Genomic DNA, 18580 nt, shown 5'->3' with positions numbered 1-18580 from the left:
GCGGCCAGAGAGGAATGCATGGGGCCGGTCTTTGTAAGAAAGTCTCCTTTTTCGAGACAGAGTAAAACTTGGCCTGTCCTTTGTTATTTCTTTCCTGTCAAATGCACAAGAGAGAGAAATGTTAAGTTGAATTGTTTAAAAGAAAAAGACCCCACTGCGTGTGTGGAGGAGCCAGGTGTGAGGGGCTGAGTGTGTGTGGCTGGAGGAGCCAGGTGTGAGGGGCTGAGTGTGTGTGGCTGGAGGAGCCAGGTGTGAGGGGCTGAGTGTGTGTGTGGCGGAGCCAGGTGTGAGGGGCTGAGTGTGTGTGTGTGGCTGGAGGAGCCAGGTGTGAGGGGCTGAGTGTGTGTGTGGCGGAGCCAGGTGTGAGGGGCTGAGTGTGTGTGGCTGGAGGAGCCAGGTGTGAGGGGCTGAGTGTGTGTGGCTGGAGGAGCCAGGTGTGAGGGGCTGAGTGTGTGTGGCTGGAGGAGCCAGGTGTGAGGGGCTGAGTGTGTGTGGCTGGAGGAGCCAGGTGTGAGGGGCTGAGTGTATGTGTGTGGCGGAGCCAGGTGTGAGGGGCTGAGTGTGTGTGTGTGGCTGGAGGAGCCAGGTGTGAGCCGGCTGCTGCCCGAGCTGCTCTGTGGCCGTGGGCTGGGCCCTGTGTGGAAAGGATGAGTAGGAAGAAGCAATCGCCATCTGTGGCTTTTTAACTTTTCGCCCCCGAGAGGACTTTGAGGGTTGGCCTTGCAGGATCTGTAGTGTTGCTTTGGAGACTTGGGGTCCCTTGTTTTGTGCAGAGCCCTGGGGTGGGTGGCGCCAGAGCCTCAGCCCCAGACCCCAGAACCCTGTGGCCTTAAGGTGGAAGGGCCAGGCTGGGAGGACGAGAGTGGTTTCTCAGGAGCAGTTTCAGGGCCTGGGTGTAAGCTGGAAGGATACCACGGAAGGCAAAAAAAGGAACAGAACCTGGGAGTTGACAGGTGGTCTCCTGAGCTTGAGGTGCCTGGGTTAGCTGCAGAGGGCAGCCCTGCCCTGCCCCTGTGGGCTGGCACAGCCCTCTGCCGGGCACTCGGCACGTTGTAGAGGCTCCGCAGGGTGGAAATTATCTCTCCATCTTGGCTCTGACCTACTGTTTGCATGGGGAGGGGAGGGCTTGATGAGCACTTGGGTGAATGAAGAATGAATGAATGGAAAAGGCCCCAGAAAGAGAATTCCTAGGCTGTAATGGAGAAAAATAAACATCAGCGTGGTCAGTGTTAGGAGCGGTCCCCACCCTGTCTATGTGGCAGTTTATAGGAACCAGTGGCCTTGTGAAAGAGTGCTGCCTGCCGTAAGAGCACCTTCCTGATCTTCAAGGGCAGAGGAGGGCATCACCATCCCTCAGTTTCCAATTTCTTGGGGGCTGCATGGGCTCCAGTGTGGCCAGATCTGCTCACACACAGAGGGGCTTAAAAACAACCAAGATGAAAAGAATTGAGCTGTGGTTTGGGACACTGTAAGGAATATGAGCCCAGAGCCATACAAGGTACAGCTCAGAAATAGCAGTGGCATCGATTGGGATCTCATGAGCTAATGTTTTAATTCTGCTCCGACCTCTTTGAACTCTGAGCATCCCTTTGCACGCAGCAGAAACATTCCTTAGGATTCAGGATCAGCGCAGCACATGTTCCCCAGAAGGCGAGATTATCTCAACAAGGATTTTCTGAGGAGTATTGTAGGCCGATTCCCCTGTTCCTCCAGGTTTGCTGGATTGTCCCCCAAATGCAGGATTAAAAATGGGTGAAAATATAAATCAGATTGTTGGCTGGTATTTCAAATCTCATTTCATCTTTCAGTGTCTGGAGAAAAACACATGCCTCTGAATTTCAGCATTTGTCCTTGATCTTTTGGCTTTTAAAGTTACAGTTTTAACCTAAGAGATCCAGATCACTATTTTTTCCTTTCCTTGATAAATATGTCTTGTTTGCTTTTTGTTTGTAGATTTCAAAATGTCTCTTTTATCCTTTCAAATATGAATATATTGACCATGACGTCTCTGCTGACAAAGTCTTAGGATCCGGTGTCTTCCTGCCTTGCCACCTCTTAGAAAAGAGCAGCTCTGAGTAGCTGTAGGCAGTGGCTCTGCTCTACTTTCTGGGCGGTTTCCTGACTTTATCCTTTATCTCCTAGACATTTTAATTTCGACGTCACATTTTTAATGTCCAAGAGTTTTGTCTTTGAATGATCTTTAAAAATAGCATTTATCTTTTTCTTTGTGGGTAGAAATATATTTCTTAGCTGTATATTCTTTAAAGATTAAAAGGCAAATTGAAAGCTCTGTTTGTACTGGGGTTTTTTGACTGGTGGACATGTTGCCAAATATCAGAAACTATGGGGCTTTTTTTTTTTCCTCTGACCTAGCGCAGACCCTCACAGCTTCTGTCTGGGCTGGTCCGGCTCAGGGTGACAAGCACCTGCCTCCTGTCGCTGCACCTCCTGATCAGTTTCCCAGGGAGTAAACTTCCCCACTCCTCCCAGAATTCTGGAGGCTGTTCCCTGGTTATGTGCCCTGGGGAGCCAAGGCTATGTTCTTGCGTAGCCTTTCCACTGACAGTTTTTGGCCTTGCCCTCCAGAGCTTGGTAAATGTTGGGATGCTGCTGCATGAATTGACTTGTCATTGGCCTCCCTCCCTGCAGGCACTTGGGTTTCAGCATCTCCATTTTCAGGAACTGCTGGTCTTCCACATGTCACTGATATCACTTGTCCGGTATTATCTCTTCTCCTATCTCTTTGACATTGTAAATTTGTGTCTTTTATTTCTTAAACCATTTTACGGGGATTTTGGAAGGGAGTGGATTTAAATGCTTGCATTCAATTTCCAATGTGTAAGGGAACCCTTATCCTAAGCAGCTTTCACAAATTAATAGAGAAAGATCTGAGACACAACCTTTATATAATTAAGTAAAGTTTGGAGGTTATTATCTAACTATCAGATCCTAAGGAGAAAATGTTAGAAATGCAGAAATTAGAATTTTTCGGTCTTACAAGGTGACACCTAGAGAAATATTATAGCTCATGTGTATTTTGAGTGACAGGTTAACAACATTAATTCTTTTCACTACAAAGCAATGTGGTGTGTTAACATACTTCTCTAGAGCCTCCCAAACTTTCCAGATTTCTAGAAATACGTGTTCTATGAATATGCTCATTCTAGGTTAATTATTGAATATATGTGGGACGTGTTTCTAAAACATTTTTACCTTACTTCTTTCTATGAAAACAATACAATTTCATCATAGGAAACATTGTAAGAGGTAGAAGAAATGTCCTCTCACCGCCTCCCCAAGCCCCATCAGCAAGAAATTCCTCCTCCTGTCCTCTGGTCTGGGGTTCCCACTAGGTCAGAGCTGGCACTCCTGATCTTCATGGCTGTATCCTCATTTTTTTCTAGGACACCGGGGTTGGGAAATCGAGCATTGTGTGTCGATTTGTCCAGGACCACTTTGATCACAACATCAGCCCTACCATTGGGTAAGTTCCTGAATGTTCTTCTCGTAGCTTACTTTCAGGGCACTCAGAGAGGTCGCTTTGACTGTGCCCAGGCCTCAGCCAGTGAAACTCAATCCTTAGTGGAGACTCTGATGGAAATTCAGGGACTTCCAAGTGGATGTCCAGGCTTGTGGTGCCAGCTAACCTTCCTCATGTCGCTGCCCAGGCCATTTCCTTGACCTCTGAGAGCATCATTCTGCAAATCATGTTGGCTTTATTTCCAATCAGAAGATGATACACAGGGCAGATCTCTGACGTTTTGCTTTCATTTCTCTGCTGGTAAATCCTGGAATGCCATCTGCCTGCACATCAGAGCAGTCTGGACAGCCTGTGGAGCAGACTGATTTTCCTTTTCTGAATTAATCTAATGCCAGCATTTCCACTCTCATGCATGGGGAGGGGCAGAGATGGCTTGTCCAACTCCATGCTCCTGACCTGGAGTCCACAGCATTTTCCTCCCCATTGCCCCTTTTCTCTGGACTCTCTGGCTGGATGTGCTTTTACAGGTGCACTTTGACACTCTTTGAACTTGGCCTCTCTTATTTTCTAGAGCATGGTTTGTTTTCCTCAGCAGGGAAACAATGTGTCTGTATATCTTGGGAAACTTGTTGGATTGTGGAGGACTGGGGAGGGTGTCTGTATCAAAAGTGAAGGGAATGGAGGGTGGGGAATAAGTAGATGGTCAGAGTACTTGATGAATAGGTCAGAGGCTGGAGTTGTATAGATAGTTTGTGGTCAGGAAATGGCTCCAACAAACATGATCAAAAAAAGTTATAAGAATTATAAAGAGTCTGAGATTTTACCCTATTTGCAGCTTGCAACTTGTTAACGGGTTAACAGTCATAACTTGATAGCCTGCTTCAGTTTCATGGATGCTGGCAGAAAACGGGGGGCTCTTGGGTCAGAGACTGAGACAGTCGCAGCAGCCAGATTCTTGGTATTATATATCGGTTTCTTGAGCCCACATTCCCAGGGGTGACGTGAAGAGTTGGACATCTCACATGCAGTGGATTTCATTATAGGAGTGGAGCTGCACATTTAGAGAACCTGAATCCTTTATCCTGGGCAGTCAGTATGCCTATCCCTCATTTCAGAGGGAGACTGCCTGTCTTTTCCACAGCTGCTTGTTACATAAGTTGGACATCTCTAATCCAAAAATTGGAAATCTGAAAAGCTCCAAAATCTGAAACCTTTTGACTGCCAAGGTGATGCCCAAAGGTCACACTCAAAAATTGAAATTTCGGATTTGGAAAGCTCCTCTGGATAAGAATAATGCAAATATTCCAAAATCTGAAAAAAATCCAAAACGAAAGGCATTTCTAGCACCAGGCATTTTGGGTAGGGGATTCTGTATACAAACATACTTGAAAAAAGTCTGAAAGAAAGTACCTCTGCTTGCAAGATGTGCCCAATGCAGGAGACCCAGGAAGAAGTGTCTCCCAACATAGGTATTTATGTAATAGGTACAATTTTTATAGACAACATTCCTTTCTTTCTTCTCTGGGATATGCTTGTTTTGTTCTTTAAATTTTTGCATGTTTTTTGATAATAAAGGCAGACTCCCATGAGAATGATTAACTGTGGAGCATGGTTCTGGAAGATGGAGGAGATATTTTCACCTTCTGCTTTCTAAACTTTTGTTTAAAAATAAGAACGACAAATCTGTATTCCTTTTGTAATGACTTTGTAAAAAAATAAAATAAAAAGGCCGTGCACAATTGCACCACAAATTCTGTTCAGCACATGAAAAGGTTAGGCATAGCTATTTGCGTCATTATATCTGTAATAGGTATGTCATTTTGGTCACTATCTCTTGGCCAAAGGAAGTCCATATGCCAACTTGGATTCAAGAGAGGGGAAATAAATACTATCTTTTGGTGGGAGAAGCTACTTGTGGGAGGGGAGGGATCATTGGTACCATTTTGGAGATCATAAAACACAGGTGATAGTGCTTTGTCTAGTAAATACATTTTTGTGGGTTTGGGTTTTGAAAAAATTATATATGACAGTTGACCCTTCAACAATATGGGTCAACCCTTGCACAGTTGATAAACCACGTATAACTTCTGGTTTCCCCGTAACTTAACTACCACTATGCTACTGTTGACTGGAAGCCTTTCTCATAACATAAATAATCAAGCAACATATTTTGTATATATTATATGCTGTATTTTTACAATAAAATAAGCTAGAAAAAAGAAAATGTTACTCAGAAGAACATCATTCAGGTCTTCTTGTCATCTTCACACTGAGCAGGCTGGGGAGGCGGAGGAGGAGGGAAAGGAGTCTTGCTGTCTCAGGGGCGATAGATGGAAGAAAACCCGTGTGTAAGTCGACTCGCAAGGTTCAAACCTGCACGTTGTTCCAGGGTCAACAACTTTATATGGAAACTCTCCGTACTTTCTGCTAATTTTTCTGTAAACCTAAAACTGCTCTAAAAAAGAAAGTCTATTAAAAATGTATGTCCTAGCTTTTAAATTTTTATTTTTTTTATCAAATCAGAGCTGTGTACATTGATATGATCATGGGGCATCATACACTAGCTTCATAAACTGTTTGACACATTTTCATCACACTGGTTGACATAGCCTTCCTGGCGTTTTTTTAGTTATTGTGCTAAGACATTTACATTCTGCATTTACTAAGTTTCACATATACCCTTGTAAGATGCACACGGTACCCGACATGCCATACCACATAGTCTCAGTTTGCACTGGGGCTTCTGTGTTCTTTTGTTAATGGCTGTTTATGCATATCCTTGAGAGAGCTAAGATTAAAGTCTAATTTTTATTATAAAAGTTCATGTTCACTCTTAAAAAAGATCCCCAAAACACAGACATCATAAAAATAGGAATCATGCTGTCTATGCAGTTTTTTAACCTCGTGTTTTCTACTTACTTCAAACATTTTCTTATAATGTCACACAACATTCAAAAACATGATGAAAATTGTATTTTTCATTATAAAAGCATTATGTAGTCATCATAAACAATTGAAAATAAAGAAAACCATGAAGAAAAGGATAAAAATCACCCATAATCTACCTCCCAGAGGTAACTACTATAAATATTTGGTGTATTTTCTTCCAGTTTTTTCTTGTGCATACAAGCTCTGTGTGTGTTTTATTATTTGTGAACTTCCTGCCAGCAAATAGTCTTTAAAAACAATGTTTTTAATGGTTGCATTTTCTGTTTAAGGCAGTTAGGTTGCTTGAAAACTGTTTTATTTATAAATAAACAGTTTGTGCATATCTCTGATTATTCTTTTAGTTTAAATTGTTAGTAATGAAATACTTTAGTCCCAGAATAAGAACATAATTAAGGCTCCTGATGGATATTACCAAATCGTTTTTCAGAAAGACTGGCCAAGTTAGCAATTATTTTTTTTAAAAAGCGTACATATGATTTGAATTCTATTCTTTCCCTCTGAACTTCACCATGTAAGCATTTTCTCATGCCTTAAAGCAGTAGTTCTCAACCTTCCTAATGCTGCGACCCTTTAATACAGTTCCTCTGGGTCGCAACCCACAGGTTGAGAACGGCTGCCTTAAAGTTTCTTTGGAAGCAGAGCGTTCACTCTCCTGTGTCCCCACTCAGAGTGAACCGTAGGGCAACCCCAGTGCTGTTCTGCTCTCCACGCCTCACTATTCCTTGGGGGTCGGTAAGCTCAGGTCCCCTATCCTCTTCCTTTTCCTGATATAGTTTAATTTCCCAATTTTAAAATTGCTTAAAATTTCCTCTCTGGAATTTTGAGAACATGTTTTCAAACCCTGCTTTCAGAAAAATAAAGTGAATAGGTACACTTTCTTTGTTAAAAAAAAAATGCTGAACAGAAGATTTATTTAAGAATACATGCAATCATCATCCCCAGACTTAATATGAAATGTTAAAGGTTTTATCCAATTTTCCTTCCTGGATACGTTTTTCTTTCCTTCCCTGTCAGTTGTGAAAACATAATAGCAGAAGAAGAAGGGCCCAGTTCCACCTAGAGCTCCTCAGAGCGAAGTCTTGGAAGTGGGTCTGACATTGGAGTAGACCTTTGGTGATTTTGCACAGGTCCAATGAATCTAGGTGGGATCTCCACTGAGCCCTCGTGGTTGCGGTCCTTGTGCTGAAGGAGGTACTCTCATTTAAGTCAGGCTTTTATGGCCCCCTGTGTGGCTCCTGCCTGCTGAGTTTCCGGAGATATGTGGTATTTGGCGGGTGGAGGGCAGAGTGCCCAGCTGCTCCGGAGTACACTTTGGGAACAACATCTTGGTGACCCAGCCTACAGCTGTGCCTGTGTGGCTCAGGAGCACTTGCTAAGTGACACGTACAGATTTCTTGGAAGATGGAATAGTTGAGAAAAGCTTGACTGCTTTTCCCAAAGCCGGTTCATTGAGTGAGCTGAGATGGACTGGGCTTTTAGATTCATTTTGTTTAGCCTTTACAGTGCTTTAAAGATGTTAAGCCAATATTGCTGAATCAGGGGAGTTTTACGTAGTAAACTTGCATTCCTGGCTTTTCTTAAAACAAGCTGTGGATTTGGAGCCCCGGTGCACGTGCCCACCTGGTGGTAGCCTGTGGGCACTGAGCCGCGGCTGCACCACGAGGGTGGGCTGGTCCTCTCTGCTCCCACCCTTCCCACTGGCTGTTAATACTGTTATTTGCATCAGCATTACCTCCACACCGAGCCTGCCACATGCGTTTGTAAGTCCTGCCCGGTTTTGTGGACATTTCAGTTCACTTTGCAGTAACCCCGCTGGCTTCCCTGCGCTCAGAGCCATTTAGGTGACCTGTTAGGCACACACAGCCCTGAGCAGCAAACTTACGACTCAAAGCAAGTGAATTCACTCTCAATGCCCACCCTTGTTCCTCCCGCTGGGATCCCACAGCCATTGGGAAACGGCCATAGGCTCTAGACCTGTCACGCTTTCTGCATTTAAGGAGTTAATTCTTAAGGCCTTTGCGACTCACACTGAAAAGTCTTGGCTCTGCTATTGAAGCAGATTGTGTTGACATCTTGGGTGTGTGTGTGTGTCTCCCTTTCTGTTACAACTTTTGTAAGAAATCATGTTACTTCTCTGCCAGATTTTCATTGTCACAGATGAAGTCGGTTTGGCGCTGCGCTCATGCTCTGTCTATGCAGAAGAAAAGACAGCTGAGGTACTTACGGTCGCAGCCTAGCAAAAAGGCTGTAAGAAAACCAAGCGAAGCCCAGTCATCCAAAAAAGTAGCAATTGTCATATTCCTCATTTGAACATTGATACTTTCCTCAGTGGCAGGAAACTGGGGACCCAGGAGGGTATGTGTATCTGTTACTGTTATTACCATAGCTGCTTCTCAGCTCACTGTGTCTCCAAGGGGCATTTCTGAGGTACCCCTTTCCCTACTTGGCCTTACAGCACCCCTCTGTCGTGCAGAGTAGGAATTGGCCCCAGTTCACAGGGGAGGAGACGGAGAGGCTTTCTGAGTGCTCGTGGGATTAAGATGGTCAGTGAGGACCTCTGCCTCCTGTATCTGATGCCTCTTTGATCAAGGCAGCCTTTTAAGACTCAGGACCGTTTTTCCCTTTTATCTGTACAGTGAAAGGGTTATATATTTTTTGGACCTCTATGATTCTTTGGTTATAAAGGCATGAAGTTTATTTTCCAAACTTGAGGAGAACTTTTTAAAGGCACGGTTGATGCATTATTTATCCAAGTGCCTAGGATGTATTGAAGAATAAATGAAAATCTGTCTAGCACCAAAGTAAAAGAAAAATAAACACATAAAAATAAAATACTGATATAATTGCGTACAATGTCCAAATACTTTCATGGAAAAAATTTCATGAACAAAGTTAAAGAGCAAATCTTAGATATATATTATTGTAATAATTAAATATAAAATACTCAAAAAATGAAAAAGAAAAGGATGAACACCGCAACGGACAAGTAGGTAAAGGTCATGAGGAAGAGATTTACAAAAGAAAAATATAATAGACGTTGACTATTACACATTAAAATGATGTTTAAGCTTCTAATGAACGTAACAAAAACAGGAATGAGACATCTACTTCCATCTTGGAAGACATCTACTTCTACTTCAACATTGGAAAAGATTTGAAAAATAATGTTTGGGAAGAGGTCATCTCACCCACTGCCAAGGGCACGTAGGTACAACCTAAGTTTGGCATCTGCAGCCAAGGTTAGCCTTGTATCTAGTTTTTAAAATTAAGTATCTAGTTTTAAAAATTAAGTCTAAGGAAATCATTGTATAAGAACATAAAAATGTAAGTAAGAAAATATTCACCAACTCATTGTCATAATAGTGAAAATATAGGTAACCAAAATGTCTGTCAACGGGGTAGTGAATAAATCTATAACATGGTTATAATACTCAGTCATCTTAGGTAATGATATTGGTCTATATTCATAGAAATGGAAGGATGTTTATGACGTAAAGTGGAGGAAAAGAAAATTTGTGTTGAGTATGATCCATTTTAGGAGTAAAATTTGTATCAAAATAGTTTTCTGCCAACCTGGAAGTAGATTGCACAGAGAGGTCACCTGCCACACGGTTGACTTAAAGGCTCCTGTTACTTGAGGAGGAAGAGTAAAGAAAAGGCTCCTACTCAGGGGCTTGATGTTCAGGGATGTGGCTGTAGCATCCTGTCAGGACCAGGGGGGAAGCCTAGACCCTGGTCAGAGCGCTTTATACAGGGACCTGGTGGTGGAGAACTAAAGGAACCTGGTCGTCCTGGCAGGAATCTCTCTTCCTGACCTAAATGTTGTTTTCATGTTGGCACAAAGGAAAGTGCCCTAGACTGTGGAGAGCCAAAGTGAAAACAGAAAAAACACCAAAAGGGTGGAGGGTATCAAAGAGGTGATCACATTGATGCTGCAGCTCAAACAGAAATAAATGCACAGCCCTCGTAATGGACACCACTGTGTCATTTGGCTTCTGTGAACTCTCTGCTTCCTTGTCTGTGAAAGGTAGCTTTCCTAAAGGTGTGATGAAGGAATTGCTCCCCAAGGGAAAAGTAACACAGGGTCAGTATTCCACACAGCATCACTGGAAAGACATGAAGCCGTTTGCTCCAGAGAAATCAGGAGAAATAGATGTGACATTGCGTGTCAGTGAAGAGATGACGAAAGCCATTACAGAGTGCAGTGCCTAGGACCAAAAAAGGGACTCTTACTGCTAGAAGGACCAGCGTGATGGCTAACGTGAGAGGATGCAGGTAACGGGTAAAGACCAGCTTCGGTTAAGCTTTCCCTCACATCTGCCTGGGCTGCAGCTATTTCCAGCTGAAGGGAAAATTCATGAATGTAATCACTTTGAGAAATCTGTCACCAATGGTTACTTAGTTTCACCACCCTAAAGAATTTCTTCTAGGGGTGGCGCCTGTGGCTCAAAGGAGTAGGGCGCCGGCCCCATATACCAGAGGTGGCAGTTTCAAACCCAGCCCCGGCCAAAAAAAAAAAAAAAAAGAATTTCTTCTAGGCTCAGAACCCATATTTCTAATAATTATGGGACTGATTTGATCTATTCTTCATTACACAAGAACAGTAGGCACACATCAGGGAAAAACCTCATAAATGGAGCGAGTGTGGCAGAGCCTTTAATCATGGCTCACCCACACGGGACATCAGATAATCCATTCTAGAGGGAAACAGTTTAAATGTGATTTATGTGGCAAGGTAATTATTCAAACTATCAAAACTTGTACATCATTGGAGATTTCCTACTAAAGAGAAACTTTCCAAATATAATGAGCAGGGGCAAGTCCTTAGTCACAGTTCATTCCTTGAACAGCATCAGAGAATTCATTCTTGAGAGAATGCTCGGACACACCAGGGAGAGCCCTTCATCATGAGTTCAAGCAATAATTGCCCCCCAAGACACCATACTACAGAGAAACTGTAATGCATGTGGTTGAGGCGTTATCCAGTTTCATGACTCACAACACACCAGAATGTACATTGTTGATGCAGCCACCCACGTGTAATACGCGTGCTGAGACGGCTACCCGAGGATTGAAACTGTACAACACCAGAGGACATGTAAGGAATAACTCGGTCTGTGGTTCTCCAAGATTAATGTTTGGTATTTTATACTGTCAAATAATTATAAATCAAAGTATTGTTACAACTCACGACGTGATCTATATCAGAGGTGCCCAGGGTGTTGGGACATGAGCAGTTTCTTTGGGTTACAAAATATTTTATACAATTATTTGAAATCTCTTGAAAAGGCTACTTTACTATTCATGACTTTTAAACGGAACTCTGATATACAAGTGACTAATATCCAGATATCCAGAATATACAAGGAACTCAAATTACCCAACAGCAAAATAAATAAATAAATAAATAAGAATCTATTTTAAAAATAGCTCAGTGGCTATAGGATGCCAGCTACATACACTGGGGCTGGCGGGTTTGAACCCGGCCACGGCCCGCCAAACAACAATGACGACTACAACTATAAAAAAACAGCTGGGCGTTGTGGTGGGCGCCATAGTCCCAGCTACTTGGGAGGCTGAGGCAAGAGAATTGCTTAAGTCCAAGAGTTTGAGGTTGCTGTGAGCTGTGATGCCACGGCACTCTACCAAGGGTGACGTAGTGAAACTCTGTCTCAAAATAAAAAATAAAAATAAAAAAAAACAATAAAAATGAGCAAAAGGGCTGGGTGCAGTGGCTCATGCTTATAATCCTGGCACTTTGGGAGGCTAAGGTGTGTGGAGTGCTTGAACTCAGGAGTTTGAGACCACCCTGAGCAAAATCGAGGGATTTGCTCAGGGACTGCAGATGCCCACCACAACACCTGGCTATCTTGATGATGCCACGGCACCCTACCCAGGGTGACCAAGTAAGACTGTCTCAAAGAAAAAAAAAAAAAAAGCAAAAGGTCTAAAGAGACATTTCTCAAAAGGAGACATAAAAATGGCCAACAAGCATATAAAAAAGTGCTCAACGTCAACTAATCATCAGGGAAATGTAAATCAAAACCACAAGAAGATGTCTCAGCCCAGTTAGAATGGCTATCATCAAAAAGACAAAAAACAAATGCTGTCAAGGATGCAGAGAAAAGGAACCCTTACACATTGTTGATAAATTAAGCACTGTATAAATTAGTACAGCCAGCATAGAAAATGGCTTGGAGGTTTCCAAAAACAACTAAGATTAGAACCACCATAAAATCCAGCAGTCTCACTACTAGGTATTATGTAAAGGGAAAGAAATCAGTGTATCAGAGTGGGACCTGCGTCTCCATGTCTACTGCAGCTCCTGTCACCATAGCCAAAATAAGGAATCAGCCCAAGTGTCCACCAGCAAATAAATGGATAAAGAAAATGGGGTCTATATTCACACTGGAATACTGTTCAGCCATAAAAAAGGAAGAAGTCTTGTCATTAGTGGCAGCATGGACGAGGCTGGAGGACATTATGTTAAGTGAAATCAGCCAGGCATGGAAAGATCAGTACTGCGCATTTTCACGCTTACGCAGAAGCTAAAAGAGTTGATCTCATGGAGTGGAGAGTGGAATGCTGGTTACTAGAGTCTGGGAAAGGTAGGAGAGAGAGGGGCAGGGAGAGTATTGTTAACTGATATAAAATTATAAAATCATAGCTCGACAGGAGTAAGCTGTGGTGGTCTGTAGCACAGCAGGGTGACCATAGTTAACAACTTCTTTGCATCGTACATTGTCAAAGAAGAGACATTTTGAATGCTCCAAACGCAGAGCGATGGTAAGTGTTTGAGGTTATACATTTGCTAATTGTTCCGAATTGATCATTACACATTGCATACACGTATGGAAATATTCTGTATCCCATAAATATGTACAATTATTGTGTATCCACTAAAAATAAAAGGCAAAAAAGAACGGAAAGAATGAACTCTCCCAAAAGTTGTATGAAAATTGCAAGGGGCCATATATCAGCTTACTAGCAGAGACTGGGGCTATGAGAGAGATGGCTGATTTTTATTTCCTTCATTTTCAGTTTTTGTATTTCTTTTTTTGAAAGTATATATTGTTTTTATAATAGGAAAATAATACAGATATTAACATTTTTGGAATGTATTTGCACCTATCAGCAGTCTAGGCTGTGTATTTTAAGAACTTTTGAAGAAATAAAGGAATAAGTGTGGTTTTCACTATACTGGATCAGATCACTTAAACAGTGGTTTAGAACCTTCCTTCTGGTCCTTTAATATAGTTCCTGTGGGTCGCGACCCACAGGCTGAGAACCGCTGCCTTAGAAGAATACTTAGAATTTCCATTTATGGCAGTTGTAGGTAGATAATTAGAACCCTCTTACTGTTAGCCTATGGATTGTTGTGGAGGTAGTGTGGGCATTGAGGTGACATCCACTTTTATCCCTGTGACTTCTGTAACTGGCTTCTTATTCGTGGGAAAATTAGAGGTTGAGGGAATATTATTGTGATGAGTGCTGTGGGCATGGCTGGATCCTGAGCTGGACTGAGTGGGCCAAGCAGAGCTGTATGAAAGTAAGAAAAAGACATCCTGACTTTTTACTCCTAAAAACCTCAATGTGCTGGGGTGATGCCTGTGGCTCAAAGGAGTAAGGCGCCGACTCCATATGCCGGAGGTGGTGGGTTCAAACCCAGCCCCGGCCAAAAAAAAAATAAAAAACCTCAATGTGCCTCTCTAAGTTCATAATAAGGATACCATTATCAGACCTCGAAAATTAATGTGAGTTGATAATAATATCTCATATGCATAATATATTCCAAATTTAAATTTCTACAACTGTCCTTAAAATTTCGTTCTTTTTTTTTTTTTTTTGAGACAGAGTCTCACTATGTCACCCCCAGTAGAGTGCCATGGTGTCACAGCTCACAGCAACCTCAAACTCTTGGGCTTAAGTGATTCTCTTGCCTCAGCCTCCCAAGTAGCTGGGACTACAGGCGCCTGCCACAACGCCCAGCTATTTTTTTGTTGTAGTTGTTACTGTTTTTTTTTGGCTAGGGCTGGGTTTGAACCCATCACCTCCAGTATATGGGGCCAGTCCTCTACTCCTTTGAGCCACAGGCGCCGCCCTGTAGTTGTTATTGTTTGGCAGGCCCAGGCTAGGTTCGAACCTGCCAGCCCCCGTGTATGTGGCCAGCGCCCCAGCTGCTGAGCTACAGGTGCCCTTAAAATCTTTTTAAACACCCTAATCCAGGATCCAACCAAGGCTCATATATGGCATTTGGTTTTCTTAGCTCTTTCCTTTCAATCTATATTCTAGAGAAATCTCCCTGCCTTTTGTTTGCTTTTTGTAACACGGACTTCCATGAAGCATTCAGGCCAGCTCGTTTTGTAGAATGTGCCACGTTCCACATTTGCCTGATTGTTTCCTTACGATTAAATTCTGATCAAATATCTTTGGCCTGAATGCTGCATAAGTGATCTATCTACTTCTGTTCCTTCACTTCGGAAGCTTTTCATGTCAGATTGACCCACAATTGGGAATGCTTGCTGTTTTTTAATGGATGAAAAACTTTATCTCACAGAAGAAAAGTCAAGGCTATTAAACATTCCTTGTGTTTTTACACCTTTCCTCACAACCAAGAAAATGCTTATTGAGAGTAAATATACAAAAAAGAAATAGCAAGTGTTTTGTGATATAAAGAGACTTTAAATTCTTCCCTTCTCAGAGAGAAAGCATAAATATTTGTTAAACTACCAATTTTTACCCTTGCATCTGTGCTGTCAGGTTGGGACTTAGATGTAGTATTGTATGAGCTGCTACTAGTGTTGGATTCATGGCAGCATGAGTAAATATGTAAGACAACTTTCCTTGTGTGCCCTTGAAAGGCCAAAGCCATAACATGCCAAAATACACGTTGCCTTTTTCACTCTTCACTGTTATAAAAGTTTTTAAAATCCAAGGTTATATTCTTTGCTGAGATCTTTAAAGTATTATCATAGAACAATTGAAGCAAACTGGTTTGGGAAACAGTCTTCCAAATGCTTTTTTTTTTTTGGTTTTGTTTCTAAACTTCCAGTTGACCATGCAGTAACATGGAGGTGCTGACTCTCTTTTTCAGGGCATCTTTTATGACCAAAACTGTGCCTTGTGGAAATGAACTTCACAAATTCCTCATCTGGGACACTGCTGGTCAGGAACGGGTGAGTATGCACTGTTGTTGGCTCTCCAGTGAAAATAAAGCCAGTTTCAGAAGGTTGGGATTAGGCAAGACTCTGCTGGTTGCAAGGAACAGAAATCTAGCTTGAAATGATCTAAGCAAAAAGGGAATGTCCTCTTCAGCTCCGTGACAAGTCTAAAGGGGTGAAGCAGGGCTGGGTCCAGCCGGGTCATCCTCACCCCAAGAATGTCCTCTTCAGCTCCGTGACAAGTCTAAGGGGTGAAGCAGGGCTGGGTCCAGCCGGGTCATCCTCACCCCAAGAATGTCTTCTTCAGCTCCGTGACAAGTCTAAGGGGTGAAGCAGGGTTGGGTCCAGCCGGGTCATCCTCACCCCAAGAATGTCCTCTTCAGCTCCGTGACAAGTCTAAAGGGGTGAAGCAGGGCTGGGTCCAGCCGGGTCATCCTCACCCCAAGAATGTCCTCTTCAGCTCCGTGACAAGTCTAAGGGGTGAAGCAGGGCTGGGTCCAGCCGGGTCATTCTCACCCCAAGAATGTCCTCTTCAGCTCCCTGACAAGTCTAAGGGGTGAAGCAGGGCTGGGTCCAGCCCGGTCATCCTCACCCCAAGAATGTCTTCTTCAGCTCCGTGACAAGTCTAAGGGGTGAAGCAGGGCTGGGTCCAGCCGGGTCATCCTCACCCCAAGAATGTCCTCTTCAGCTCCGTGACAAGTCTAAGGGGTGAAGCAGGGCTGGGTCCAGCCGGGCCATCCTCACCCCCAGGGCGTTGTCAGAGGTGCCCAGCTCTGTTTCTGTTGCTTTCCATGTAGAACAACTATAGTTGCCTCTGGTTTGGCTTCATTTTTAGGCAGACCCCCCCCAACCTCCCTCCTTTCCCCGGGGGTGGCAAGGATGGCCCCCTCAGCACCCCCACCGGGGGAGGACGCACCTGTCCTGCCAGGGGGCATACGTGTTAGCACCTGTGAGTTCTCGCTGCCTGGGCCTGGAAAAGGCAGCTCAGCCTTCAGGGAGCTTTGGTGCCCCCAGTGGTAAGGCCGGGTAATACACAGAGCCCTGGAGTTTGGGGCTGGCAGTCCCCTCGCCTGGACCACACAGGCTACAAGTCAGGTAGGGTTAGATTTCCAGGGAAAATCTGGGCTCTCATACTGGAAAGTGGGCTAATGGATGCTGGGTTACCAGAAATGGCGAAGGCATCTCTCTTATTTTTAATCTATTTGTGGAAAATACTTATGGACAGGATTATAAATTTTAGAGGCTCTCTTGTCTTTAGATTTAAAAAAGGGGACTGATGAATTCCATCACAGGCTGTGTCTATAACAGGATATTTGCATAAAAACTAGACTGTATATTATCAAAATCAAAAGGTGAGGGGCATAGAGATAGCCAATGCCTTGTCAAAATATTTATCAGAGCTGGTGATTGTGGAGTAAAATTGCTTGAACTTCCCCTGTCTGATCCAAACTCAAATGTCACCTGTGCACCTACCTTTCTGAAATGACACCACCTTCTTTTGTTGCCCTGCGCCCTTCACTCTGCTTCCTTTTTCTCCACAGCTCTTATCTTCCAATACGCGGTTGGATTCACTTACTGATTTTGTTATTCGCTTTCCCCTCTGCCTTTCTAAAAGGAATAATCCAGGGTTCAGGATAATCCATAATTCCTAACTAATCAAGGGTTAGTTTATATAATTTTCATTTTATTTAAATCTCCCTTTAAAACTAAAGTTCCCACATTTGTAGATTAAGGCATTTAAAAAAATTTTTTTTTTTTTAATGAGGATGAATCTTCTGGCCTACAAATGCTAACCTCATTAGAACGTTAGAACATCTTCTATTTTGGTGCTAAATTGAGAGCAGAGACTTTTGTGCACACAAGTGACTGCCTGGGGCACTTCTTTGGCCGGAACATTCCTCAAATGAGGTGGCAGATTCAAGGAAAAATTGAGACTTAGGAATCTCACTTCTTCACGTACGGGTCTGTTGTGTTGATCTGCTCGATTTTCCTTTGGACTACTATTTAAACTTAAGCAGAGAGGTTTTCTTGCTACCCTTTTTTCCTTTGGCCCTAAAATAGTGTTTGCAGCTTCCTTTAATCAGCCTATATGTCGATTTTACAAATAGCTGCTCAGTGTTACCAGGGCTGCTGCTTCTGCCAGCCTGTGTTTCCCCATGACTTTCCGTGTCCCACGGTTGTGTGCTCTCTGAGTGAACTGGTGCACTGAGCCCCCTTGACTCACTGTGAGGCAGAGACTGTTATTCCCATCTATAGGTGAGGTCACTGCACACAGTCACACAGCTAATAAGGTGTGAAGCTGACACTTGAATCCAGCAGTCTGGGTCCCGAGTTTGACAGAAGTCATACAGTTGAATGTAAAATCATCTACACTCCCATCACCCAAGTATTTTCACATTAGATCATTCTTCACATATCTCTGTGTTGATGATTTTTCTCAACGGGATCATGATTCTTTATAATCTCTTTCATTTGTAATTACAGTGTCACTCAGGAGAGACTTCTGTGCAATCTAAACAGGATATCTGACATTTACCTACCTACTCAAATGGAATACTCAAGAGGTTGTCTGTTTTTGATGCAGTTCGGCACCTTGCTGAAATGACTATTGTAGTTTTTTTTTTACATATACATATGTTTATTAGATTTCCACTTTTTGCCTTCACAAAATTAAAAAGGCTTAAAATTTAACAACAATAACAATGTTTAAGGTAAAGACTAGAAGCAAAAACCTCATAAAGAACAAACGAAGATAAATACATTTAGAAAAGAAATCAGACAATTGCTGCAATGAAGTATTAAGCAATAATGATAATAGTAATGCAAAGAAAGCAACATTCATTGTCAAATAAGAGTATGTCTATTATAGAATGCTTTGACTCTGAGGTTCAGCATGTAGTTTTTTCCTCAAAGAATAATCGCAAATGGAAAATTTTCAGATGGTTGTATTTCTAATTGCAATTGTTTTTAGAAATAGATTGATAGACAT

The 18580-nt window shown here is 42.8% G+C and overlaps 1 protein-coding gene across 1 annotated transcript in view; it reads left to right on the top strand.

Annotated features, from left to right (window-relative positions):
• RAB31 (RAB31, member RAS oncogene family) overlaps positions 1 to 18580 on the top strand; it is a 131253-nt gene that overhangs the window by 59288 nt on the left and 53385 nt on the right. The window contains exons 2-3 of the mRNA XM_053571670.1: positions 3405 to 3484; positions 15525 to 15606. Of these exons, the coding sequence (XP_053427645.1) occupies positions 3405 to 3484; positions 15525 to 15606 (162 nt within the window). The remainder of the gene's footprint in view (positions 1 to 3404; positions 3485 to 15524; positions 15607 to 18580) is intronic.

The sequence above is a fragment of the Nycticebus coucang genome, chromosome 19 (genome assembly GCF_027406575.1).
Source record: "Nycticebus coucang isolate mNycCou1 chromosome 19, mNycCou1.pri, whole genome shotgun sequence".
In the NCBI taxonomy this organism is placed as follows: domain Eukaryota; kingdom Metazoa; phylum Chordata; class Mammalia; order Primates; family Lorisidae; genus Nycticebus; species Nycticebus coucang.
Note: the sequence above shows the minus strand (reverse complement) of the source record. Positions and strands in the feature narration are given on the sequence as shown.